Source organism: Eleutherodactylus coqui, chromosome 11, assembly GCF_035609145.1.
Source record: "Eleutherodactylus coqui strain aEleCoq1 chromosome 11, aEleCoq1.hap1, whole genome shotgun sequence".
Classification (NCBI taxonomy): Eukaryota; Metazoa; Chordata; class Amphibia; order Anura; family Eleutherodactylidae; genus Eleutherodactylus; species Eleutherodactylus coqui.
Genome location: NC_089847.1, coordinates 105,428,081 through 105,455,054, shown reverse-complemented (window position 1 = coordinate 105,455,054; position 26,974 = coordinate 105,428,081). Strand labels below are relative to the sequence as shown.

General features: G+C 44.4%; 1 protein-coding gene across 1 annotated transcript in view; it reads right to left on the bottom strand.

Annotated features, from left to right (window-relative positions):
- The window catches only part of ANO3 (anoctamin 3), a 140,534-nt gene that overhangs the window by 100,198 nt on the left and 13,362 nt on the right, over positions 1-26,974 (bottom strand). Inside the window, exons 3-4 of the mRNA XM_066584200.1 lie at positions 24,451-24,495; positions 9,315-9,446 (exon numbers count right to left, since the gene is read on the bottom strand). Of these exons, the coding sequence (XP_066440297.1) occupies positions 9,315-9,446; positions 24,451-24,495 (177 nt within the window). The remainder of the gene's footprint in view (positions 1-9,314; positions 9,447-24,450; positions 24,496-26,974) is intronic.

Below are 26,974 nucleotides of genomic sequence, written 5' to 3'. Positions count from 1 at the left end.
GTCTTTAAGGCCCTGGACAGCTTTATGGCTCCCCAGCAAGACTGTGTCACCGCTCCCCAGTCAAGGCTGAGTCGGCGGGAGCACTGTAAAAGGATGGTGAGGGAGTACGTAGCCGATCGCACGACCGTCCTCCGTGACGCCTCTGCCACCTACAACTACTGGGTGTCGAAGCTGGACACGTGGCCTGAACTCGCGCTGTATGCCCTGGAGGTGCTTGCCTGTCAACCGACAGTGCTGACAGGCTTACACTCATCAAGATGAACAAAGCCTGGATTTCCCCAGACTTCTCTTCTCCACCAGCGGACAGCAGCGATACCTAAGCAATACGTAGGCTGCACCCGCGGATGGAAGCATCGTTCTCTGTCACCATCCAAAACGGGGACATTTCTGCTTCATCAATCTGTGTATAATATTCCTCCTCCTCCTCCTGCTCCTCCTCCTGAAACCTCATGTAATCACGCCGAACGGGCAATTTTTCTTAGGGCCACAAGGCTCACTCATATAATTTTTCTAAACAATTTTTATACGTTTCAATGCTCTTAAAAGCGTTGAAACTTTAACTTGAACCAATTTTTCGTTAAACTGGGCTGCCTCCAGGCCTAGTTACCACTTAAGCCACATTAACCAAAGCGATTAATGGGTTTCACCTGCCATCTTGGTTGGGCATGGCCAATTTTTTCTGTGGTACACTACTACTGTTGGTACACCAATTTTTTTGGGCCCTCACCTACAGTGTAATCATAGTAATTTCTATGTTCTTCGCCTGCACTCATGGTACAGAAAGGTGTGTGGGGTTGGCCTACACTTTAGCTACATAAATGTAACTGGGGCCTTGTCTATACTGCAGCTAATGAAATGTGAAAGAGACTGTTATCTCCCTAAACTGCTGCAATGGGAATGTTACTGGGGCCTGTCTTGAGTGCTACTATTACTGAAATGGAACTAAGACTGCGCTCCCCCTATACTGCTGCTAGTGATATGTTAGTGGGGCCTGTCCCTAATGCTACCGCTGAAATGTTAATAATTCTGGGCTCTGCCTATACCGCTGCTAATGGTATGTCACTGGGGTGTGGAAACAGAGGCTTCACAAAGACATGATGGCGGCGAGGCCATTTCCCACCAACGCTGTTACTGTTAAGGTGCATATAACCACGGACACGTGTAGAGGACACATAGTGTCTCCAAAACATCCCCCTCCTCCTCCAACAATGAAAACATTCTTGGCAAATACCTTTGCATTGGTCCGTCTGGTGGCAGTCCAAGAATTTCACCTTTAACGACACAACAAGAGAGCACCACCACCATCCCCCCGCCACGGCCCACTTAATCCTGGCCACATTCCGAAAACCAACTACATAAAACCGCGCTACCAGGTCCGCAGTCACCACCACATTACCACCAACGAGGTTACTGTTAAGGTACATATTACCAGTCAGACTGGGGCATGCAGTGTGGGCCGAAGCCCACCTGTATTAAGCACGACATTACTACCTCAGCTGTGTTGGGCAATGCAATGGGATATATTTATGTACCGCCGGTGGGTTCCAGGGAGCCACCCATGCTGTGGGTCCACAGGGAATTATAAATGCATCTGTTTCCACTTCTAAAGAACCCCAGTCTGACTGGGGCATGCAGTGTGGGCCGAAGCCCACCTGTATTAAGCACGACATTACTACCTCAGCTGTGTTGGGCAATGCAATGGGATATTTTTGTGTATCGCCGGTGGGTTCCAGGGAGCCACCCATGCTGTAGGTGCACACGGAGTTTAACCTACATGTGTCCACTTGTAAAGAACCCCAGTCTGACTGGGGCATGCAGTGTGGGCCGAAGCCACCTGCATTAAGCACGGCATTACTACCTCAGCTGTGTTGGGCAATGCAATGGGATATTTCTATGTACCGCCGGTGGCTTCCTGGCACCCACCCATGCTGTGAGTCCACAGGGAATTATAAATGCATCTGTTTCCACTTGTAAAGAACCCCAGTCTGACTGGGGCATGCAGTGTGGGCCGAAGCCCACCTGCATTAAGCACGACATTACTACCTCAGCTGTATTGGGCAATGCAATGGGATATTTTTATGTACCGCCGGTGGGTTCCAGGGAGCCACCCATGCTGTCGGTCCACAGGGACTTCACAATAGGGAGTTGTACCTGCCTGTGTCTATGAATTAGAAACCGCGGTCTGACTGGGGCATGCAGACACCTTGACAGAATGAATAGTCTGTGGCACATAGGTTCCCCATTGCTATGCCCACGTGTGCAGCTCCTGATGGCGGTGGCACAGGATTATATTTCTCATTGCTTCTGTACAGCATTGTGGGCTATCGCCCCGCCCCTTTTAAAGAGGGTCGCTGCCTAGCCGTGCCAACCCTCTGCAGTGTGTGCCTGCAGTTCCTCCTCATGGCAGACGCACTTATAAATAGACATGAGGGTGGTGTGGCATGAGGGCAGCTGAAGGCTGCGCAGGGACACTTTGGTGTGCGCTGTGGGGGGGGGGGGGGGGTTGGGCAGCATGTAACCCAGGAGAAGTGTCAGTGGAGTGTCATGCAGGCAGTGATTGTGCTTTGTTCGAGGTAGTGTGGTGCTTAGCTAAGGTATCCATTGCTAATTAGGGCTTTTCAGAAGTAAAAGTTGTTGGGAGGGGGGGGGGCACTCTTGCCGTTATTGTGGCTTAATAGTGGGACCTGTGAACTTGAGATGCAGCCCAACATGTAGCCCCTCGCCTGCCCTATCCGTTGCTGTGTCGTTCCCATCACTTTCTTGAATTGCCCAGATTTTCACACATGAAAACCTTAGCGAGCATCGGCGAAATACAAAAATGCTCGGGTCGCCCATTGACTTCAATGGGGTTCGTTACTCGAAACGAACCCCCGAGCATCGCGATAATTTCGTCCCGAGTAACGGGCACCCGAGCATTTTGGTGCTCGCTCATCTCTATTTCCCATCTATCTTTATCCATTTATCCGGGGCCGTCTTTAGTCTGCAGTTCAGATAAGTCTGTTTGGCTTTAAGTGCAATTTGGGGTGTTACTACATCTAACTCCTGACTACTGGCTGTTTATGCATTTGTGTAACGCCTGGTACATTGTGTGCTTGGGTTATATCTAACTTTGCATATACTGTGGTGTATTCTTAACAGCCATTACCTCTAGAGATAGTAAGGGTTGCCCCAGGTTCCTGACATGGGGTTTCCCTCATCAGGGTAGGGTCTCCTTGTATTAGAAGTTTAACAACAGATTACCCCCCCCCCCCCTCCACTTTTTGGTTTTGTTCTCTATATTGTGTTATCTGTGTTAATGTATTGTGTGTATATCTTTTAGGACAATATGTTATATCCAATCCAGACAGGGTGTTTCTTTTTATTCTTTATTTGTAGGTAATATATGCAATATATCTCGTCTAGGAGATATTCAGAGCACTGGCATAACTATAGGAGATCCAGGGGATGCCGTTGCATAATTAGGGGCCTCATAAGGCCTCTCTTCTCCATTTAGGGAGCCCAGTACTATGAATAAAGCATTATAGCTAGGGTTCCGGTTACAGGTTTTGCATTGGGGCCTAGGAGCTTCACGTTATGCTTTGGCATTAAGGGGTTAAGAGAAGTTGGGGGGCCCCAAGATAAACTTTTGCACACAGGCCCATGAGCCTTTAGCTATGCCCCTGATTCGGAGTACAAATTATCAGCGCATTTCAGAAACTCGAATCAGCTCGGACATAACACCCATCTCTTCTGTTTACGTCATTGCACTAAGAAGAGGCAAACATTGTACAGAGGTTTGTTTCAGGCCAAGCTGGTGGTGCGGGAAGTGGGCCATTCCCTGTGGAAGCCAAAGGACGAATAAACTCACATTTGGCTGCTTGGTAAAGTTTGGCTTTACTTATAGACTCTATTCCATTAATTGTGACTTCAACACTTCTGTAAATGAAACGGAACGCTAATAGGTAGCAAACTGAGCTTAACAATAACAATAATGTACATTACATTATATGCACTTATATACTTTATAAATATATTTTTCACATTTATTCAAGATACTAATGACTGCCTGCAAGTGAGGCAACAAAAAAAGAAGAATAGACTGCAGTGCGGACCATTTCCGAACATGCTGAACTTTTATCTTTGCATCTTGGGTTCCCACAGGGAAATGAAAATGCGTTAAGAAATGTTGAAGCAGTTTACTAAGCTCCCAAGGTTTCTACACAGTGGAATGAGACACTAAAAAATGCATTATTAGTTAATTAAAAATTGATTGAACTTGAATCAACGTCAGATGCACAGCAGTGCGGTCATGTGACTGTGTGGTGTAAAATATTACTCAATTAAAAGGGTTGTCCGACCCTTTGTAATATCTTCCTACATGCAATCTTAACCATATCTTAAAATTAGACCCCCCAGTCCTCTATTCTACTTCTGTATTCTTGTTACATTAAGTAGACGTAGGACAGTTATGAACTTTCCAAGCACAACCACTGCAAAACATCTTACATATAGTGCAAAACCATACAGGGATGAATTCATCTCTTTGTCTAAAGGTGCAACAACATAGTGTATTTAAAGAATTTACAGACTGAGGATTGGCCATATACTTAGCTACATCGATGACATACAGTACCGCTCATTGACATGACCATTGCAGCTCATCACCCGCCTCAGTGGTGATACATGCATTTACGACATGAGACCTTTGAGGCCAGTGACTGACTGCATTGATCACATAGATAAATGGTATATCATTGTTGTAGCAAAGCAATCATTGGTCTTAGTGGTGATGCTTGGGTTTACGCACAAGACCTCTGAGGGCCGTGATTGGCTGTAACGATCACATAGATAAATGGTACATCATCGGTGTAGCAAAGCAAACAATCATCAGCAGTGCTGAATCGGGGTGGGATGGAACAAGTGAATTATTATTATATTTTTTATTTTATTGCATTTTCTGCTTTTCAATGTTTTTTTTTTTTAATCCTGGAAAACTCCTTTAAGGCCCAATGTCCACAGGCGGATCGGATTTGCGGAAGATCTGCAAATCAAGCCACCCATACGGATACTTGGGCATCTGTAAATGCAATAAAGCATACAGATTTGATTTGATCCGGAAAAAGAAAATTGTAGCGTACTCCATTTCAGTGCAGATCCCGCACGGACTGCTTCCATTGAAGTCAATGGAAGCCGTCCGATCTGCATCCCATCCACAAGTGAATTGCGGATAGGCTGTGGATTCAGCGGGAAAGCAGCAGATGAAGAAAAAGAAAAATGTACTGCGCATGCGCGCCAGCGCCTCTGTGCTCATTCGCAGACCTGGACATAGAAGACCTGGACAGCACGCAGAAGACCCGGAGAGGTAACCGCAGTGTCTTCGGCTGTGGGCAGGGTCGGATTCCGCTGCGGGCTCCCACATGTGGAATCTGATCTGCCCGTGGACTTGAGGCCTTAGTCATTCAGAGAGGGAGGTACCTTATGGATTATGACAAATTTATTAAATGGATCCGAACAGATCATATCCATCTTGCATCCTGTAATTTGAAGAGAGCTTAACGGTGGCATATATAATAAATGGGGGCCTGATAATAAGTATAAAAATGGGCCCCACATAATGGTGCTAAGTTTTGACACCCAGAATAGAAGGACCTAGTTTTAGTTTTCCTCTTTATACCTTTTCCATGATCTTAAGCTAATCCCCACACCCCACTCCCATTTGCTGATAATGCAGTTCTTCTGGATAGACAAGCCCCGCCCCGGGTTTCCAATAGGGAATAGGGCCAATGATGGCTGGGCCCATTCTCTCCAAGGGCCGTATAGCAGCCTCATTGTGTGCCTCTATGGTTAGTACCACTTCAAGCCAAAAGGAAATACAAATCTTATTAATGAATTAAGAAAATCATTTCAATGATTACAACCTTAGGCCTCATGTCCACGGGGTTAAAATCCACAGTGTTTTTCACGCACACGGATCCGCGCCCCATAGGGATGCATTGGACACCCGCAGGTAGTTAAATACCTGCGGATGTCATTTTTCCCGTCAGGCGTGGATTCGTGTGAAAAAATACAGACATGCTCCATTTTCGTGCGGGGCTCCCGCAGGCTTCTATTGAAGCCTATGGAAGCCGTCCGGATCTGCGGGAGACCCGTACCAGAATTAAAACTCACCTGCTCCGGACGATGCGGTTCTTCCCTTCTTCGTGGCCGGATCTTCTTTTTTCGGCCCGGCGGATGTGCCCGGCGCATGCGCACGGCACGCTGCCGGCGTGCCGAGCACATCCGCCGGGCCGAAGAAAGAAGATCCGGCCGCGAAGAAGGGAAGAATCGCATCGTCCGGAGCAGGTGAGTTTATTCTTCTTTTCAGCACTCATGTCCGCTGGGCAGGAGGGACCCGCTACGGATTCTACATGAAGAATCCGCGGCGGGCCTGGTTTTCCATATGGACATGAGGCCTTAGGGCTTCGCTTATCGGGCTGCCTCAATCTTACTTCAGTTTCAAGAAATGGATATTTTCTAATGAAGGAACCTATCCATCCTGCACAGACGTTTCGGGGAAACTTTCTCATGTTTCCTAACAAGATAAGTGTAAAATCTGTGCTTGGATATAAATACCTAATAACATCCTGCTAAATATTCTGTGCGAAAATGAGAGCAGCTTTCTGTGGGTGTTTTGGGATCTGCATGGAACTGACGGAAAGCAAATACAAAGGATTAACTCCCTTATCTAATGCTGGGCCAGACCAATATGTCTAACCAAGGGCCACAACTATCCACCGGTCATAAGAGACACATACCTACTACAGGAGGCTTGTCGGGGAGGACATACTGAGCAGAGTACAGTGTTACGGATACATATCATGTAGTGCTATTTGTACATAATTACTATATAGTTTTAGGTTTGCTAATATAAAGACGGACTTTTAGTGTGGTTTCATTCATTGGAGCAGCCTAAAACTCAAAGCGTATTGTGCCTACAGCCTCCAGAGTTGTCATTCCAATAATGTTACTCCGTATCTAGTCTATAGATGAAGAGTAATGGTAGCCCTTGTGACCCTTATAGCTATGCCACCGTGTGACACGGGATCTGTTATGAAGTAATGCCTCCCAGCAGCTTACCGTTGTACTGATGGTGCAAAGTTTAATTTGACTCTTAACTAGAGATGAGCGAGCACCAAAATGCTCGGGTGCTCGTTACTCGGGACAAAATTTTCGCGATGCTGGAGGGTTTGTTTCGAGTAACGAACCCCATTGAAGTCAATGGGCGACCCCGAGCATTTTTGTATATCGCCGATGCTCGCTAAGGTTTTCATTTGTGAAAATCGGGGCAATTCAAGAAAGTGATGGGAACGACAGAGCAACGGATAGGGCAGGCGAGGGGCTACAGGTTGGGCTGCATCTCAAGTTCACAGGTCCCACTATTAAGCCACAATAGCGGCAAGAGTGCCCCCCCCCCCCCCGCACTGTCAGCATAAAGATCGTTCTCCTCTGCCACAGCTGTAACAGCTGTGGCAGAGAAGAACGATGTTAGCCCATTGCATTCAATGGAGCCGGCAATACAGCAGGTTCCACTGAAAGCAATGGGCTGCCGGCGTGCGCGGGATGAATTGTCGGGAAGGGCTTAAATATATAAGCCCTTCCCTGCAATTCATCCAGAAATGTGTTACAATAAAAATATATACCGTATATACCAGCGTATAAGGCAACGGGGCGTATAAGACGACCCCCCAACTGTCACCTTATACGCCGGGAATACAGAGGAGCAAAGAATAAAAATCATTACTCACTTCCCCCGGCGTTCTGCGGCGCTGCTGCAGGCTGTCGCTCCCTCCTGGTCCCCGGCAGAGCATTGCTTTCTGGACGCAGGGCTTGAAATCCCCGCCTCCAGAAAACACACGTGCCTTCAGCCAATCACAGCCAATGACTATGATGTCATTGAATGGCTGTTACAGCTGTGGCAGAGAAGAATGATTTGTCTTCTATATGTTCTCAATGGGGTCGGCGCTGCTGCCGCCGGCCCCATTGAGCGCATATAGAGAAGAGAACAGGAATCGCAGATCGCACATAAGTGCGATCTGCGATTTCTATGGCCTAAGAAGGACCGTTGGGGTTCTTGAAGCCTAAAATCACTCCTAACGCTCTCCCTATAGCAGCTCCGGCATCAGCAGCACTTTCCCTGAACTATATCAGAATGCATCTGTGGCAAGCCGCGGGCGGGCAGATTTTAATACTCGGGTGACACCTAATCTCGCCAGCCACTCACTGCAGGGGGGTGGTATAGGGCTTGAACGTCGCAGGGGGAAGTTGTAATGCCTTCCCTGTCTTTCTATTGACCAGAAAAGCGCGCAAATTTCTCAGGGAAGAAAATGAAAGTAACTCGAACATCGCGTGGTACTCGTCTCGAATAACGAGCATCTCGAACACCCTAATACTCGAACGAGTATCAAGCTCGGACGAGTATGCTCGCTTATCTCAACTCTTAACACATTAAGATAACATCCAGTGCCACCATTTTATTTGCCTTACAATTGCTTTACAATATGTTGTGCATTGTTAAGTCAATAATTGGTTATTGATGGTTTAAGATAACAACAAAAAAGTTATCACAGTTAAGTTAAACTTTGCAAAATCTGTAGGCGCCTCCTGGGAGTACTTGTTTCACAAATACTAGAGTACCATAGGCTGGAGAGCACTGCTATAAAGAATGCTGTTGCTTCTCCACTTGAAGAACCAGTAGGTTACTTTAGAGGCGTAACTTGAAGCTTCTGGACCCCAATGCAAAACCTGTAACGGGGCCCCCCACTATAAAGCTTTATTCATACTACTAGGCTTACTATATGGAGAAGTTAGGCCTTATGGGCCCCCTAAGGCTCCTAGGCCCGGGTGCAACCGCATCCCCTGCATCCTCTATAGTTACGCCCATGGGTTACTTGTTTGTGCACTTTGACTGCCACCAGCTCCAGGCAGAACTAAACCTTAGTGTTCTACATGTACTTTACATACATGTAAAAGTTTATGGTGTATGTAGTTTGGTCTGTCGACATGAATCGCAGGGACAAAATACAGGATCCATTCTCTTTAAAAATGATGCATGTGGCTGCAACTATACTCTAAACTTCCGTTCTGGGGATTCTTCATTAGTTTGAGTGGTATGCTAGATAGCACTGGGCCTAACTTTTTAAATAAATGACTCTACAAGAAATTTTTAGCAACTAACTAGAAATACCGTTTCATAGATCAAGTTATCCGGGCATTTCCCGAGAGCTTTAGTTGGCCTAATGCGAGTAAGTACTTTAGCGGAATGATTGAACACAAAAAGTTTGCTGATATTCACTTACTGATGCATGCGAGCTCTGCTGAATGGAGCTGTATAACAATCTGTCTCCTCCAAATCTGGAAGGGCCTCTTTGTCAAGCTTCATTGGGTTTCTCGGCAGCCAGCTTTTCAGTTGCCTCATATTCCTCTGCAAACTAAGGGAAAGAAATGTTTTATGGCAATAGACTTCATTAGATTTGACCTTGCTCGGAAATTCATAGAGCAACATCTGAATCTTAGGAACTCAATGCATAAACAAGATATTACTTCACCCGTCTTCCGAAAGCAATGTCAAATGAATTTCCAGCATTAGACGCTGGTAGAGTATACACTAACCCCCGTCATTCCTACGGAGTCGAAACTCGTTTCTGTTCAATTGAAAAAATTAAATGACAGATTGACAAACATTTTTAAAGAAAAATCATATCCTCCAATTGACCATTGTTACAATTTTTGCCGTATAATATGTTGCACTGACCCATCTGGAGAGTTTAATTAGGACACAACTAATGAAAGCTAATGATCCAATTTACTGCTGGTCATTTAGCTGGTACAATGTTGCTGTAAAGCCGGCATGTGATAGAATGAGTCCCATAGACTCGGAATGGGTGATATAATGCGATCGGATAAAAAATGGAAATGGACAGCGACTCTTGCTTGGCAGAAAATTATAGCACCGGCTTACAGCAATATACATCATTATTAGAGATGAGCGAGTATACTTGCTAAGGCTAACTACTCGAGCGAGTAGTGCCTTAGTCGAGTACCTGCCCGCTCGTCTCTAAAGATTCGGGTGCCGGCGGGGGTCGGGGAGCGGCGGGGGAGAGCGGGGAGGAACGGAGGGGAGATCGCTCTCTCCCCCCCCCGCTCCCCCCTGCTCACCGCCGCAACTCACCTGTCACCCGCGCCGGCAGACGAATCTTTAGAGACGAGCGGGCAGGTACTCGACTAAGGCGCTACTCGCTCGAGTAGTTAGCCTTAGCGAGTATGCTCGCTCATCTCTAATCATTATAAATGACAATTGATGTCATTGTTGCTGTGTTGTCTAAAAGTGATAGAATGAATGAATATTGCATTATACAGGGTGTCCAAAGAAATACCTATCTAGGGGTAAAATAGATCTTTCCAGAATTGCACAAGGGTATGTGTATTTGGCCAACACTTGCACCCATTCTCTTGCTCTCTCCAACATGTTCAACATGCAAAGGATGCTACACGGCTATTGACTGACATGATGTTGAATGTACAGCATGACAAATCACAACTCCTTCAGCACATCTGATGGACTAATGGAGCTTTGTTTCCTAGGATGGAGTGTGTAGTCGACACAATGTGCAGCGCCGAGCAGAGCATGATCCACGATGCATGCGACAAGGGTAACACAAAGGCACTTTGCCCTAAAAGTCTGGTATGGTCCCATTTCTTTGACGACACCCTAAATGGTGAGCAATATTCTAAAGATGATGATGGACAAATGGCTCAATGATTTGCCAATGTTGCAACGTCAACAGGTTTGGTTCCAGCAAGATGGTGCTCCAAGTCATTCCCAGAAAGACTTGTGTCAATGGCTCGCAGGTAGCTTTGGAAGCCACTGGAATGGATACCGAGGCTCTATTCCTTGGCCACCATGTTATCGAGATTCACTAATTTGTTTCAAATCCTGCATTTGTCTTAATTGTGTACAGAAAGAAATTATTTTTTGCTAAATTCTTCTTAAATTGATTCCCTTTGGTTATTGTAGCACAGAAACAAGCAGCTCCACACACATTCCCTCGTACAACGCTGGAAAGATGCTTTTTGCCCTTGGATAGGTAGTTCTGTGGACACCCTGTAGACAGTATAATATCATATGTTTATATCAATAGTAGAAAATGATATAAGAGGCAACAAGATCTAATCCAAGCAGATGAGGCAAAACATCCTTCTGTAGATGGGTGTCTAGCTCACAAGAAAGCCCCCTATAGGTGGCAGTGTAGAGAAAGTTTTCTGCTTTCTGATGAAAAATCTCAGTTGGAGGTATGACTTTCCAAAAATACATTATACACATAAATTTACTTGATTGTCACTTAAAAAAATCTCTTGGTTTTATGTTAATGATCATATTTAGTAATTATGAGGTTTATAGATGATGTTAATTGAGCATTTAAGTTTTAGTTACAATGAGGGAAGAGGCACATATGCCGAATACAAGTATATTTAGTTGCAATAATATTGTATATGATATAAGATATTCAAACAATTTTTCAGTGCTTCCTGTTACGGAATACAACAAGCATATCATGAAGGATTAAAGATAGCTGACCTATGTGCTGAGACTAGACATGAGCGACTATACTCGCTAAGGCACATTACTCGAGTGAGTAGTGCCTTAGCCGAGTATCTCCCCGCTCGTCTCTAGAGATTCGGGGACCGGCGCCGGTGACAGGTGAGTTGCGGCGGGGAGCAGGGGGAGAGGGAGAGAGGGAGAGAGAGATCTCCCCTCCGTTCCTCCCCGCCCTCACCCGCCCCTCCCCGTCCCCCGCTGGCCCCCGAATCTTTAGAGACGAGCGGGGAGATGCTCGGCTAAGGCACTACTCGCTCGAGTAATGTGCCTTAGTGAGTATACTCGCTCATCTCTAGCTGAGACTTGTAGTACAATTGCACTTTAGGGGTCACAGGTCTCCTACATCTGAGAATCTATAAGAGACCATTCAGATGGGAGGGGAGTATGCGACAGTACATGGGCACACGTCTCTGTGCCACTCAATACCCACGGGCAGTAGACATTGCATGTCCACTTCTGATCCATGGTATAAACTAGAATAGCACATGCAGTGATTTTTTGTCTACACAAGCCATTGGTATATGTGATAAAGTGCAGAATTTTCGAACGCATGTTACAACGTTTGACAGCAGTTTTTAACACACCCCATCACTGCGCCAGGTGCGCTAAAACTGTGAAAACAGAGCAGACAGCACTAAAAAACCATGGCGTTAGAAACACCACATTCGAGTGCTGGTCTGCGAGGCCCCATTGAAATCAATGGCAACGATGAAAAAAGACAAGTTGAAAAAAGTGTCTAAAATGCATAATAAATGTGGCGCAGAGCATGGAAGACAGGTTTCACTTTGAACCAGTTTGCACCAGAAAACCGTCATATTTTGAATAGTAAATCTTTCACTCTGTATTGTATCATTCCTCTTTTATTCCTACTAGAAATTTATGAATTGACAACTGGGTGTTACTAGTTTTGGGAGGGGGGGGGGGGGGGTCCCAGCACAGTGTGACACAGTCCAATCAGAGATCATAGTATAAACTGTGTAGAGACACACCCCTCTGACAGGAGGAATGTTAACACCCAGCTATCAATTTATTCATACATTTTTAGTTAAAGGTTCTGCCATAGTGACAGATACTCTTTAATTTGCGGTTGAATGCAATATTTTCTGTTATCAGCCATTTCTAGTTGGGTTGAGGCTTCTAATTTTATTGGCAAAATTTATGACTTTCTTGCTCACTGACAAGAAGGTTGGACATGAGCTCCAAAAGAGGAATAGTTTATACGAGAGTTACTACTTAGAACACAGAGGTGTAACTTGAAGCTTCTGGGCCCCAATGCAAAACCTGGAACGGGGCCCCCAACTATAATGCTTTATTCATAGTACTGGGCTTCCTATATGGAGAAGAGAGGCCTTATGGGCCCCCCAAGGCTCCTGGGCCCGGGTGCAACCACATATCCTGCACACTCTATAGTTACGCCCCTGTTAGAACATGACACAATGGCTCAAATCATGGTTCAAATCTACATCTAGCAGGTGCAGGTTTAATTTTCACACCGTCAGAGTTTAAAATGACATGCGTCTTTCATCGGATTGGCTTAAAAAACCCTAAACCTAGTAAATGTGGGCTTCTGGGTGTCTTTTAAATAGTGTTGAGTGAACCAAAATAGTCAAACTCTCTTTTGGGTGGAACTTTGCTTAGAGTCTTGTTGATGTGAATTCAAACATAGGGCGGTTCATGTCATCCAAACCCACTAAGATTCTTCTATTTATCCTTCTACTTCTTCTCAGAGAAAGGTGGAAGAAGGAGGAGCGGGAAAAAGGAAGAAGATGCAGAGTGGCTCAGTGGTTAGCACTGTTGCCTTGCAAGACTAGAGGTCCTAAATCTGGCCAAGGACAACATCTGCTTGGAGTTTTATGAATGTTTGTAGAAACCCATACAAACATCCATGCAGATGTTGTCCTTGGTCTGATTTGAAACCTGGACCCAGCGCTGCAAGGCAACAATGCTAATTACTAATGGAGGAGGAGGAGAAGGAAGGACTTTAATGAGCACAGAGTGCTAAGGCAGCAGAAATGAAGCTCACGACCTAAAGACTGTGTGCTCAATCCATGCTTGGTTCAGGTAGCTGGCTCACGGTTGACTCAGCCTTCCATCCTTCTGAGCTCAGTAAAATGGGTACCCAGCTTGCTGGGGGGTAATAAATAAATTACCTGAAAGCGCTGCGGAATAAGTTGGTGCTATACAAATAACAACATTTATTTTATTTAATGGCTTATAGACAGTTTTATACACCAGTTTTAGGGGTACGGTGAAGTTCTGGTTCGGTTCGAACTACAGTACTTTTGACAATTTCATGTCTGGATGCCACTTCCTTAAAGCAACTGTCTGGTCCTTGTACTGAACAGTGTTTATGACCCTTATGGGCTAGTATATATAGAAATGGCAAAAAAGTCTGGTATTACTTGTCTGGAAGTAAATGCTATCTTAGGTTTGGTGATGCGCTTGTGTATTGGACATGTATTTGTTAGATCGTTTGCTTTGCAAAAAAATACACAAGCACACAACATGAATTATATATCCACAAAACATGCGTAAGCCAGTATATAGGGTTACATGCGGAGTGCATGGGTATGTGTGAGACTTTCACAAATACATGAAGGGCAGGACAGGAAATACAATGCACATATACAGTATTCAGTGCCACTATGTTCTCCACCACATACTAGCAGAATACAGTTACTGAATTGTTACAGCTGTATCCAGATCTTGGTTAAAGGGGTTCTCTGGGACATTAGGATAGGTCATCAATAGTTGATCAACATGGACCACCACTTGAGATCCCCTTCGATCAGCTGATCCCTCGGCCAACTGTCAGTCTGGACAGCACTGGAAGCAAATAGTGTTGTCAAGATTACAACTATTTGAATTCATACTGTATGAAAAGCTCCCATTGACTTCAATGGGAACTGTGCCTGCAGTACCAAACCAGTTGCTGCAATACAGACAGCACTATCGGCTTACTGCCCATACTTATAGTGGGCCTGGGGATCAGCGAATTGACAGGGGTCCTGAGAGGTAGACCCCTGTCAATCAACTATCCTGAAGATGGGTCATGAATAGTAATAGTTCCAAAGAACCAATTAAAGGGTAGCAAAGTATAGGAACAGGCCGGCTCTTCTATTAGTCCAAATGGCACAAAAAATGTAGTGGCAGTTTGATGCAGTGGCATACTCACCATTGAGGCAAAGTAGACCACTGCTTTGGGGGCAGATGTGGATAGGGGGTCAAGTATTATACTAGGTTTTACTATTGTGACCTATGATTACTGTTCATGCCCCTGGGTTAATGCGCCACTTAACTGGCAACATGGAATACAGCATGAAAAACAGACATAGGATTTCTCATTGAAGGATTTGTATACTTTTAAAATCATTTTGTTTTCATTGATCGATAAAAAAAATGAAGTAACTGAATTATCTTCAAGTTTTTTGTCTACAGCTCTTAGGCAGACTTATGTGTCACCGTTAGAGATGAGCAAGCATGCTCGGTAAGGGCAGTTACTCGAGCGAGCCTCGCTCATCTCGAGTAACTGCCTTCTCCTCTGAGCGTGCTTGGGGGGGCAGCGGGGGTGAGCAGCAGGCGGCGGGGGGGAGAGAGAGATCTCTCTCACTCTCCCTCCGCTCTCCCCTGTCGCCCCCCCAAGCACGCTCGGAGGAGAAGGCAGTTACTCGAGATGAGGATCGCTCGAGTAACTGCCCATACTACATACAAACGCTGTGTGTAATCTAGTCCTGCAGTCATGAGTTAGGCCTCATGTCCACGGGGAAAATCAGATCCGCTGCAGATTCTCCATGTAGAATCTGCAGCGGGTCCCTCCTGCCCCGCGGACATGAGCGCTGAAAATAGCAATTTAAAAGCATTTACCTATCCGTAGCGGGCGGCGAAGCTCTGCTCTTCCTCACGGCCGGATCTTCATTTTCGGCCGGCGGATGAATTCCTGACGCCGGCGGCACGTCGCCGGCACGTCGTCGACGTGCCGCGCGCATGCGCCGGGCACATCCGCCGAGCCGAAGCAAGGGAGATGCGGCCGTGAGGAAGAGAAGAGCTTCGCGGTCCGCTGCGGGTGAGTAAATGCTTTAAATTCCTATTTTAGGTCTCCGGACGGCTTCCATAGGCTTCAATAGAAGCCCGCGGGAGCCGTCCCCGCGGGAGACCCGCATGAAAATGGAGCATGGTCCAGATTTTTTCATGCTCCATTTTTTTTAAAATCACTTTTATTGACGATCCGCGGGTATTTATCTACCCGCGGGTGGTCAATGCATCCCTATGGGGTGCGGATCCGCGCGCGGGAGATCCGCTGCGGATTTTAAATCACATTTTGCCCGTGGACATGAGCCCTAAATGTACCACCTCTGACGCTTTTCTTAATAGCCTATAAATGTTAGAAGAGGGGAGAGGTGGGAGCAAGTAACACATGATTGTAGGATCAGACTACATACACCATCCTACCAAAGGTAATTCTACACCTGAGCAAGAATCAAAAGTAGCATTTATTTCCATATGTTAATACTTAGTGGGAATCATTTGGCCCTAATGACATTGGATACTTTCTGTGACATACTTTCTACTAGCAACTGGTACACTTCAGCTGGTATTTCCCTCCATTCATCCTGCAAACATCTGGTAAGTGCTCTCAAACACGATGCATCGGTCCATCTACAATGGTACAAGGGTCGTCGATATTGGACAGCTGAGCAGTGGAAGATCATTCTATAAAGTGATGAGTCACACAACTCCATCTTCAAATCAGAGAGATGTACCTGGGTATGGAGGGGAACACCTTTTGCCTGAGTGTGTTGTGCCAACAGTTAAGTCTGACAGAGGTTCCGTTATGGTGTTTTACATGGCATGGTCTTGGACCATTGGTTGTAGTGGCAAGAACCATGAACACGGAGGTGTACCCTGACATTCTAGACAATAATGTGCTGTGCACAATGTGGCAATACAAAATTGGTCAGCAATACTTCCAACAAGACAACACGCACAAATCCAACACTGTTTTATATTGGTTTGAGGATATGGATGTTCCACTATTAGAATGAGTCGATAGACTCCCAACCTGAACCCCAGTATACTTCTTTGGGAAAAAGTAGAATGTCAAGTTGGGAAATATGAAAAAGATCTGCTTTCTTTGAGAGGCCAGATGTTTGCCAGATGAATGGAGGGAAATACCAGTAAAAGTGTATCAGATGTTAGTAGAAATTATGCCACAGAGAGTATCTGATGTCATTAGGGCCAAAGGAGCCCCAGTAAGTAAACATATGCAAACAAATATTACTATTGATTTTTGCTTTTGTGTCCAATTACTTTTGGTAGGACAGAGTACAGCATTTGCCTGCAGTTTGTAATCATGGAGACAGATAGGAAGTGAAGACATAAAATATTAGGATATCATTAAGGGCTCAGTCAGATGGGTGTTTTTACGTGCGCATGTTACTTGCATTTGCGATCTGCATCTATATAGAACCAATGCTTTTCAATCGGTCATATGTCCGATTTTTACATGCGCATAAAATTCGCACCTACAAAAGATAGAACATATGGGTGGCAATGGACGTGGTCACACGTTTTTTAAAGCGCGCAGTGCGATCTTTTTTTACGCACAAAAAAACCGCGCCCTGAGCAAGACTATTTCAGCATTTTTCGTGCATTTCAGCAATAGATATTTGTCTGTAACGTTTCTAAGCTTTCCTATCATACGATGGGGCTACACGGCAACTTCAGTTGTGCAACCAACATCATTTAAAGTTGTGCCATAGCTGCGCCAATCGTAGTGCTAAATAATGGGTTAAAATAAATGTGAGCAAGACTTGACAAGTTGCAGTTGGCAGTTACGCATCATAGAAATCTATGGGTGTTGCCATGTAAGAGTAGCACAGAATTCTATGGGAGAGGAACAAGCTGTGCAACTCACATCCTCTAATCTACTTGGACTAAACCCTGAATGGCTAAATTATCCATATACAGATGCTCCCCTACTTGCGAACAGGTTCCATTCCTGGAACCTGTTCGCAAGTACATTTCTTTGTAGGTCCGAACAAATGTTTGTATGGAGCAGGATCTCGTCTTGATCCCGCTCCATACAACGTCGGGTGCTGGCTGTTCTTACAGCGGACATCCGGCGGCAGCAGTTACGACGGGTTCTGACAGCGGTATTTAAAGTGTTAACAGTTCCCACGAGCGGCGCAGGGCTTGTCGGAACTGCTGCCGCCGGGTGCCGGCAGTAAGAAACAGGGGGCCCGTACAGTGTCCCGCGATAAGACTGCGAGACGCTGTGCGGTTGCTAGGCAGCCAGGGGCCTTCTAAAAGGCCCCAAGGCTGCCTTTGCAGAGTGCCTATCAGGTGCACGGCTTGATAGGCGCTCTGAATAGGTAGCCCTAGGGCCTTTCAGAAGGTCCACAGCTGCCTAGCAACAGTCCTGCGATCTGACCGGACAGGCTTCTATCAGGCTTGATAGTAGCCTGTCCGGTGCCTGCAAAGTATGATGTAATGACATGCCAAAATCCGCATGTCTAACATGGATTTGCAGCGAAATTGCCATTGCAAATCCACAGCGATTTCACCACAAATCTGTGTCAAAAATAATCCATATGTTAATCATGCATATTTTGATGTGGCTATCTTCCACGCGGAATACCACGGCATGTGTGTAAGCAAGCTCCAGCTCCAGCAGCAGACATAGCCATGTGCTCTGTTACCTGGGCATCCGAAGCCAGTAGGAAGTCTTTGCTGTAAGACCTCGATGCCATAGAAGCAGCGCAGTAGGTTTTACCCCTTGATATAGATGCATAGGACACAGATCACAGGCTCTGTCTGCTTCTTTCAGTCAGTAGGAGGACTGTGCACTGCAAGTTGGATCTCAAAAAGGAGAAAGACTCTGCTAATAAACTGCATTACAAAGTACTGCAGTACAGGTATAGGATTTCTCATTTAGAACAGGAAATAGACTAAAAATCCCATAAAAGAGGTTAATATCTCTGTTAAGACTTTGTTGTACTTCTCTTTTACCAATTCTGCGTTACTTGGTGAGATCAAACCTCAAATTGGATTGAGGAAATCCTTGAAAGGACACAATTCAGTGCAGCTGATTGGCATGCTTTATGGATAGCCATGATTGCCTTCTTCATCATTCTTTGCCCCATGCAGGAGTCCTATTATTTAAGTATACCTGACCTTCATAACATGCACCGTATTAAGATTTAATCCCCAGGCTAGAGAAATATCCAATTTATTTGCATATTATCTGTCCATATACAAAATCCCTATGGAGGACAAGCATACGATACACCCATGAACAGCTATTAGAAGCTATGGAAGCCTAAACATAAAGTTTGTAGGATACATCTATAGGCCCCATAGATTGAAATCGTACTACGGCTTTAACACAGAGCTTACAGCTAACCTCATGCATCAACTGACTTATAGTCAACTTGTGCATTGCACTGGAGGCTACTCCACCAGTATATCTGGTATGTCTTCCTCAACACAAGAGAGGAAAAGTAGGGAATTTGTGGCGCTGCTCCTCAGAGGGACCTAGACACTGGCAGATGGTTAACAGGTGACTGTTGTGGTGTGCCGGTTGCAATCAGCAAGTGGAGCTGGGGTGGTGCCACGATGTCAGCCCTAGCTCATGTGATTGAACCTTTGGCACATGCTCCGTCATTCAGCGCTTGGCACTGCTGAGTAGCTCTTTCCTGTCACTGCAGAAGTACCCATAGGAGTTGTCTGTCGAGAATTCCTCTGTGTTTAATGTTCCCTTCTTCACCCTGCTACAATATCTTTTGTTGTGTATGGAATGATTGGACTACAGGGAAGTGTTTCCCCTAGTCAGCCAATCAATCATAATGGAAGTGGGTGTTGGTTATTTTCCTGCCTGAGGTGTTTGGTATGGAAGCAGTTGTCTGCAACTAAGTACCAGTGGTGATACGTTTACTGTGGGGTTTATTCACCTTTGCATATCTATACATATACAGATAGCATTTTCATCTATTACATATCCTTCCCTGTCCTCCAGCTAGGTACCCCAGATTCGAGATGTGGGGCCGTCCCTATCTGGGCGATTACCTTGCTTTTAGGTAGAGCCTACCAAGCCCACAATGGTTATAGAGCGTTCCCACTCCTATATTGTTATTTCCCACATGTTAGTGTTTTAATTAATGTATAGGTTAGTGCATTGTGGACATTAATCATGTCAAGGTTTGAAGTGCTGGTGACATTTATGAGGCTTGCCATACTTGCACCCTGCATGAACGTAATAACAGCATGTTACGGTGCAGTACTTGCACCAACCTTTGGCCATTACAGACTGAACAACAAACAATATTTTGAATGACGTCACCAAAACAAGTGACACTATTAGTTAGGGAAATAACCCAGAACACGTAACTAATAATATCACGTTTTGGTGATGTCACACATCGCATAGTTAACTATTCAGTGCGTAATAGTCCAAAGAAGGTTCTGGTTCTGAACTGAAATGCATCGTCTGTCCAATCTACTGGTGTTTTGGTTGCAATGTTGAGCAGCACCACAACTTCCCTGCTTTTACTCTCCTGTGTTGGACCTACTATTGAGTCTCTCTTCTCTTCCATTCGGGGAGGCTGCAGCAGCTGACCGGTTGCTATACATGCTGTGTCGCTTGCCCAACGATCCAGGTACTAATAGTCCCGTTTTCTATAGCAAGATTTGACTAGCCCCGTGCAACATGAAGCAAGGTGTTTTTCTCTTTTTACAATGTCGTCTTCAAAGGAGGAAAATTGTTGTCTTCAATCTGATCACATTTCCCCTTTACATGCTATAGCTATGAAATAAACTGTGCAAACTATTATTTAAGGGGTTATGCAGTTGTTAATAATTGATGGCCTATCCTCACAATAGATCATGCATAGTAGATCAGGTACAACCGCTGCTTAGCTATTCTCTGGGCCAGTACACTAGTGCACTGAGATGATTTCTGCAGGAAGCAGACAGCTCCGTTCCAACTGTAATGGTGAAACTTGGTATTACAGGTAAAGTTCCCATTGAAATGAATGGGAACTTGACTTGCAATTCCAAGTCTGGCCACTGCAGTACAAACGGAGCTTTCTTACCACAGAAATCAGCCCGGTGAACAGCTTATCGGTGGGAGTCCAGAATGATGGACCAATGCCAATCTTCTATCCTGAGGTTAGGCCATCAATAGTTTATCGCTTCCCAACCCCTTTAATTCATAAAACATTCACAATGGCTAAACAATTCCCAAATGTTGTCGGAACACCCTGAAAAGAAAATCTGATTATAATTAGTAAAACAGTGAGTTACGGGGTAGACAATGCTTCCATGTAATGTATCCATGATCCAGATATTCAGGTTAATGCAATTTACAAGCCGGATTTTGCATTCTAGGATTTACTAAGGTAAGCAGGCACAAGCAGAACTGGGTAAATGCTACAAGCAGTTGTGAATTCATACATCTGCCCTTTCTTTCCCTACATGGAAATTATAGGATAACATCTATTGTCCTCATTCACTAGTTTAATGTTTGCAATGCTTCGTACTGATGGGGAAAGAATACAGAGGAAGAGACCTTGGGATCAATCAGCAATCAATGAAACTCTACTGTACCAACGAATGAATAAGTAACAGCGGGGATCTGCTATACAGTAACTGTATCTACCGTGTTTCCCTGAAAATAAGACAGTGTCTTATATTAATTTTTGTTCAAAAAGGTTTAACTTTTTTACATGCATAGCTGCCTGGACACTATTTAATTTCACTTTTTTAATTAACTGTTAGCAGGGCTTAATTTTGAAGTAGGGCTTATATTTCAAGCATCCTCAAAAAGCCTGAAAAATCATTTTGCATCCTCAAAAATTCTGGAAAATCATGCAATGTCTTATTTTCAGGGAAACTGGGTAATAATGAAGCCAGAACATTATGTACCACTGGACACTGTTTAAATTGACTTTTTTAATTAACTGCTAGCAGGGCTTAATTTTGGAGTAGGGCTTATATTTCAAGCATCCTCAAAAAGGCTGAAAAATCATTTTGCATCCTCAAAAATTCTGGAAAATCATGCTATGTCTTATTTTCAGGGTATGTCTTATTTTCAGGGAAACAGGGTAGTAACAGGCAATATGCAGAATATAATAAGCGGCCAGGAAATAGTCATTGAATGGTCCATCGGCAGAAGCCCCCCGTGTGCTTCACAGAAGCGACACCTTTATTAGACTCTCTAGCATAATTGACTTTTTAACATCTTATATCTTACTGAGCAATGAAATTGAAGTCATTTACTTGAAATATCAATTCTGTCAAGGAAATGGCTGTAATTTACAATGAAATGAGGTAAATTAACACAATGGAAGCATTTCCTCATTTTTTATGCTCAGTGAAAAACATTTGAGCGATTGTGCCTAAGGCCGATTTCACACGGCTGAGAACATCGTGCGAGATTTGTGCACTGCGAGAGGCACAAATCTTGTGCAAATCTGAACCACTGAGTCATATACATAAGTGATGTGGGAAAAAATCGTGGCACGCTCTATCTTATCGCGCTCCTTGGAACGCATTACCCATTGATTTCAATGGGACTTTTAATGCCTCACATGGTTCTCGCAGGCCGTGGGATGTGCATGCAACGTTTCCAATTAAATTAATGGGAAATACTTCGGATCCTCTATCGCACGTGAAACTTGTGCAAGAAGATCGGAATAGATGTGCTGCGCTTGTGCCTAAAAAATGGCATGCATCTGCGGGTATATCGCACGTTCACGAGCGATATATATCGGCCCAAGTTTAGTGGCGCATTTTGTGTATTCAAATGGGTATATCTGCAATTGTGCACGCCTTAGGCCTCAGTCACACGGGCGTTTTTTCTCGCATAACGGATGCGCGTCCGCAAATCGCGTGACCGGGGACGACGATTCGCTGAAAAATCTGCACCTAGCAGCATTTTCAGTGAAAGGGCCCCGATCGAAGGAGCGCTGCCCGCTATCCTCTGCCACAGCTGTGGCAGAGGAGAACGATGTTCGTCCATTGAATTCAATGGAGCCGGCAATACAGCCGGCTCCATTGAAAGCAATGGGCTACTGGCAAGCGCGGGATGAATTTTCAGGGAAGGGCTTAAAATATAAGCCCTTCCCTGAAAACCATCCAAAAATGTGTAAAAAAAAAAAAAAAAGTATACTCACCCTTTTCCTGCAGCCGGAGTTCAGCCGCGTCCGGCCGGCAGTTCTCCTGAACTGCTCTCTGTAGTATTCAGCAGGCGGGGATTTAAAACTCCCGCCTGCTGCATGGGCTGCCTCTGATTGGTCACAGCCCTCTCCAATCAGAGGCAGCTCTCACTCACCCATTCATGAATTCATGAATGGGTGAGTGAGTGCTGCCTCTGATTGGCTGAGCGCAGGGACCAATCAGAGGCAGCTATCAGCTGTCATTCAATAGCAGATTGGACCTAAAAAGGCTCGTGTGACCGAGCCCTTAATGTAAAGTAATTGCACTATAAATGAGTCTTTTTTGGGGCACGTATCGGCATATCTTACTGTACTTTTTAACTCTGCAGAGCATGTTTTTTTACGCATGGGACAAACACGGCTCGATTTAAATGGCTATTCGGCCTAATGATTTCCAGATGTGTTCTTTTTCCCAGCGTATTGCACATCTTCTTGCGCATTGCATGCACAATTGAAATCGATGGGTTCTATTCTGTGATTGCGCAAATTCTAAAATTTACCGGTCTGAATCTGCCCTTAAAGGCTTTTTCCAATCCAATGGACATAAAGATGAATCATTGACATTGTATATAAAGAAGTTGTGCAACTTTCTGTTACACTTAGTTTCTTAGACAACTTCATTTACATGGCACCTGCCATAGTAATCAGTTGATCCCCCTGAGTCGGGCACCAAAGACCCCCAATAGACAACTGTTTTTGTCAGCGGGAACTGCAGTAAGCCAGATAATTTCCCAGCAGTGACTTCTGCAAAGAAATTGTAGTATTTATTACATGGTGACCGTTGAGATGAATGGCTATTCACATAATACTTGAACGGGCTAAGTGGGTGCTTCACTTACACATCTGCTCTCCGTTCTGACTTAATAGAGGGGCTCACAAATAGGAGCATAATAGGAGGGGTCTCTTAACCCTTTCCAATTCAATTTGTGTCCTGGTTTTCCTAGGGGGCTTACTCTTTTTCTGCCGTTATACAACGGCGCTATCTGCTGGCTAAAGCCAGTACTGCATGAGGTGACACGTTGTATAGGCTCAAACACCAGAGAGGCTGGCAATATACAGTAAGAGAACCCCGACGAACGTCTTCCAACATCGGAGCTGTACAGCCTTAAATCATAGTGTCTTAAGACGTCAGACAGTGGATTAGGAAGGGTTAAGGGGGATTATCACAAGGGGCAGTTGAATGTATTTTCATTTTCTCCTTGTCCATCTCTATTCATGAGGGATTTTGTGCTGAATGGCTTGTACTGTGAGTGGCAGTGAATCTGTAAGGTCTTAATGAAATCTAATATAACAATCAGTCCTTAAGCTGTCTGAATCAGTCGTCTCGGGGGGAATGTCTCTTTATTCATTCGTAGGTACAGCAGATATTTACGTTATGAACTCTCAGACATGTGTCTCTCAGAATCTGGAAATAATGGAAGAAGATTAAATATATACAGAATTCTAGAAGTGATGAATTACCAGTATTGCACAATCCATAGTAAAGTATCAATGTGCAGTGGTATATAGTGCACTGTATCTACAGTATATATATATAGTATAAATTTACAACTGCTGTAAGGGATTCGATTGGTTGTGCAGGATGGGTATTTGGCGAAATAAAAAACTGCATCACCCACCAACCTGCCCATGGTTTTGCTCCTCCAGTCAGTGTAATAACATTTTTTCCTGTAAGAATAGTTAGAGTCAGCAACATGTGATCATATGATAATGGTTTCCTGCTATGTCCTGCACTTTATACAGAGCACAGACAGGTAATATTAGGTATATTATGCCAGTCACCAGATCCTCTAATGCTTTATCATATAAACCATATGCATATATATGCTATATATGAAGGACTATGCTTGCATGATCCTTCTTCCTCCAAAATGTGTTAGTGCCACCTATAGAAGACAATGTCCTAACAGCATCCATGACTTGCCATTTAAGGGTAGCAGTACATAGTAGATAAATTATGGCTGAACCCAATAATTTCAATGGGATCGGACAACTTTCTAATGTGTATGGGGGCTCTCGACTGTGCACCAATGGCAGATGTTATCTTAAAGGAGTTGTCCACTTGTAAACACTTGATGGCCTCTCCATAGCATGGGTCATCAATAGTAGATTGGTGGAGATCTCTAGCCCCTGAACCCCGCTGATCAGCTGCTTACTTGGCTGGTGTGCTTGAGCACTGTGTGTAGGAAGCAGACAGCTCCGATTCTACTGCAGTGGTCAAGTTTGGTATTACAAGCAAAGTTACTATTGAAGTGAATGATCTGTAATATCAAGCCTTCTACTACAGTGGGAATGGAGCGGTTTGCTATCTGCAGAAAATATCTCCCTGCACAAACTCATCAGTCCATTAAACAGCTGATCAGCAGGGATCTCATGTGGTGGATCTCTGCCAATCTAGTATTATAGGCCTATTCCAAGCATCGGCCATCAATAGTGTACAACTGCACATCCTCTTTAACTTAATTGACAACTTTAAAGGGGTTTTCCAGCTAAAAGTATGCATCACCTATCCACAAGCATCCACAATGTGGGTGAGAAATGTATAATTGCTGGTTGTCCAAGTGCTGGGACCCCTAGTGATCAAGAGAGAGAATCGTGCAATAAGAATATTAAATTCCTAAATTATTTTGGGGGTAAAAAGTTGTCCAATGCAGTTTCTGATTGCTTGTTTTAAGTAATTCTTCTACTACATGTCCACACTAGAAATCATCTGGCGAACAAGTAACATTACAGGAAGTGGTGACCAATGTTGAGTACAATAACAATGTAAACATAAGAAATGATTTCCTATGACATGATGGAAATGTATGGTGTCCAATAGATCATTATCATAATAACGAGAAGTCCTGTCAATAGCGGTAGCTCTATAAATCCCAGATATTGTATGAGATGCATGAGACGGAAGAAAAAGGTTATTTGTGTACAGTCATTTGAAGAATTTTCTAAGAACATACACGACTGAAGAGATTCGGTCAAGGGGGCACAACTTAGTTTAGCATAAGTCTAGAGTCTTGATACCAGCTAGGGTCCATTAAAAAGTAGTAGATCCCAGGATATGCTAATGACTGAGATATTACACCAGTCCTGTGAGCTGTTGTTCTTCCTCCTTACCTTGGCACACTTGTTCACCATAACAGACATTTTACAGGTCTTAGGTAAGAATGTGGTCATTTACAAAGTGTAGCTGGTGCCCAAATTACCCAATGTTTCTCAATAGAAAGCAAGTGTGTTTCCAGGATAGTTCAGAATTAAGGAGGCTGTTAAATAAGTTTACCAGGGGAATTATTATTGATGAGCTATTCTGAGGATAGGTCATCAATGGTTGATCGACCAGGGTCCCCGCCTGATCAGCTGATTGTGTGCCCACTGACAGTGCCACAAATAAACAGGGGTAAGAGTGGAATCCACTGCTCCGCCCCCCGTGTAGTGGCCGGCACTTGCAATTGCAAGCACAGCTTCCATTGATTTCAATTAGAGCTGCACTTGCAATTACAAGTGCCGGCCACTACACAGGGGTCGGAGCAGTGGATTCCACTCCGAACCCTGTGCATTTGTGAGCAGAAGACCCCAGCTTATAAACTATTGATGACCTTTCTGTAGAATAGGTCATCAGTAGTATTTTACCCAGAAAACCCCTGTAAGCATTAGAAAAGAAGAGTCTGCATTTCCCAAGCTTAATTTGCCTAATATAGCCCATAGACAAGAGTAGGACAGTTTCTGCAAAAAAAATAAAAATAAAAAAAATATATATATATATATATATATATATATATATATATATAGACATTTTGCTAATTATGGACAGCCCCTTTAATATTAAGCAACTCTGGTTTTGGGACGAAATTCTGTCCCAGGACTGGAGGGGAAGGGGGGTATATTACTTACAATATTGCCTGTGGTTGTTCTTCTCTGCTATCCCTCCACCTGTTCTTGGTTCTGGTTTTGGCCTTCCAAGATGACCAACACAATATTCAGACTACCTAATACACACAGTACAGTGGTAGTGTTAGGCTACTAATACATTACACCAGCTCCCTGATTGTCCAGAGCTGTTCATGTGATCAGCACTGGCCAATCAGAGAGCAGTGCACAGTATGCATTAAGTAGTTAGAAAATTACTGCAGCCATCTTGGATAGCCGAAAACAA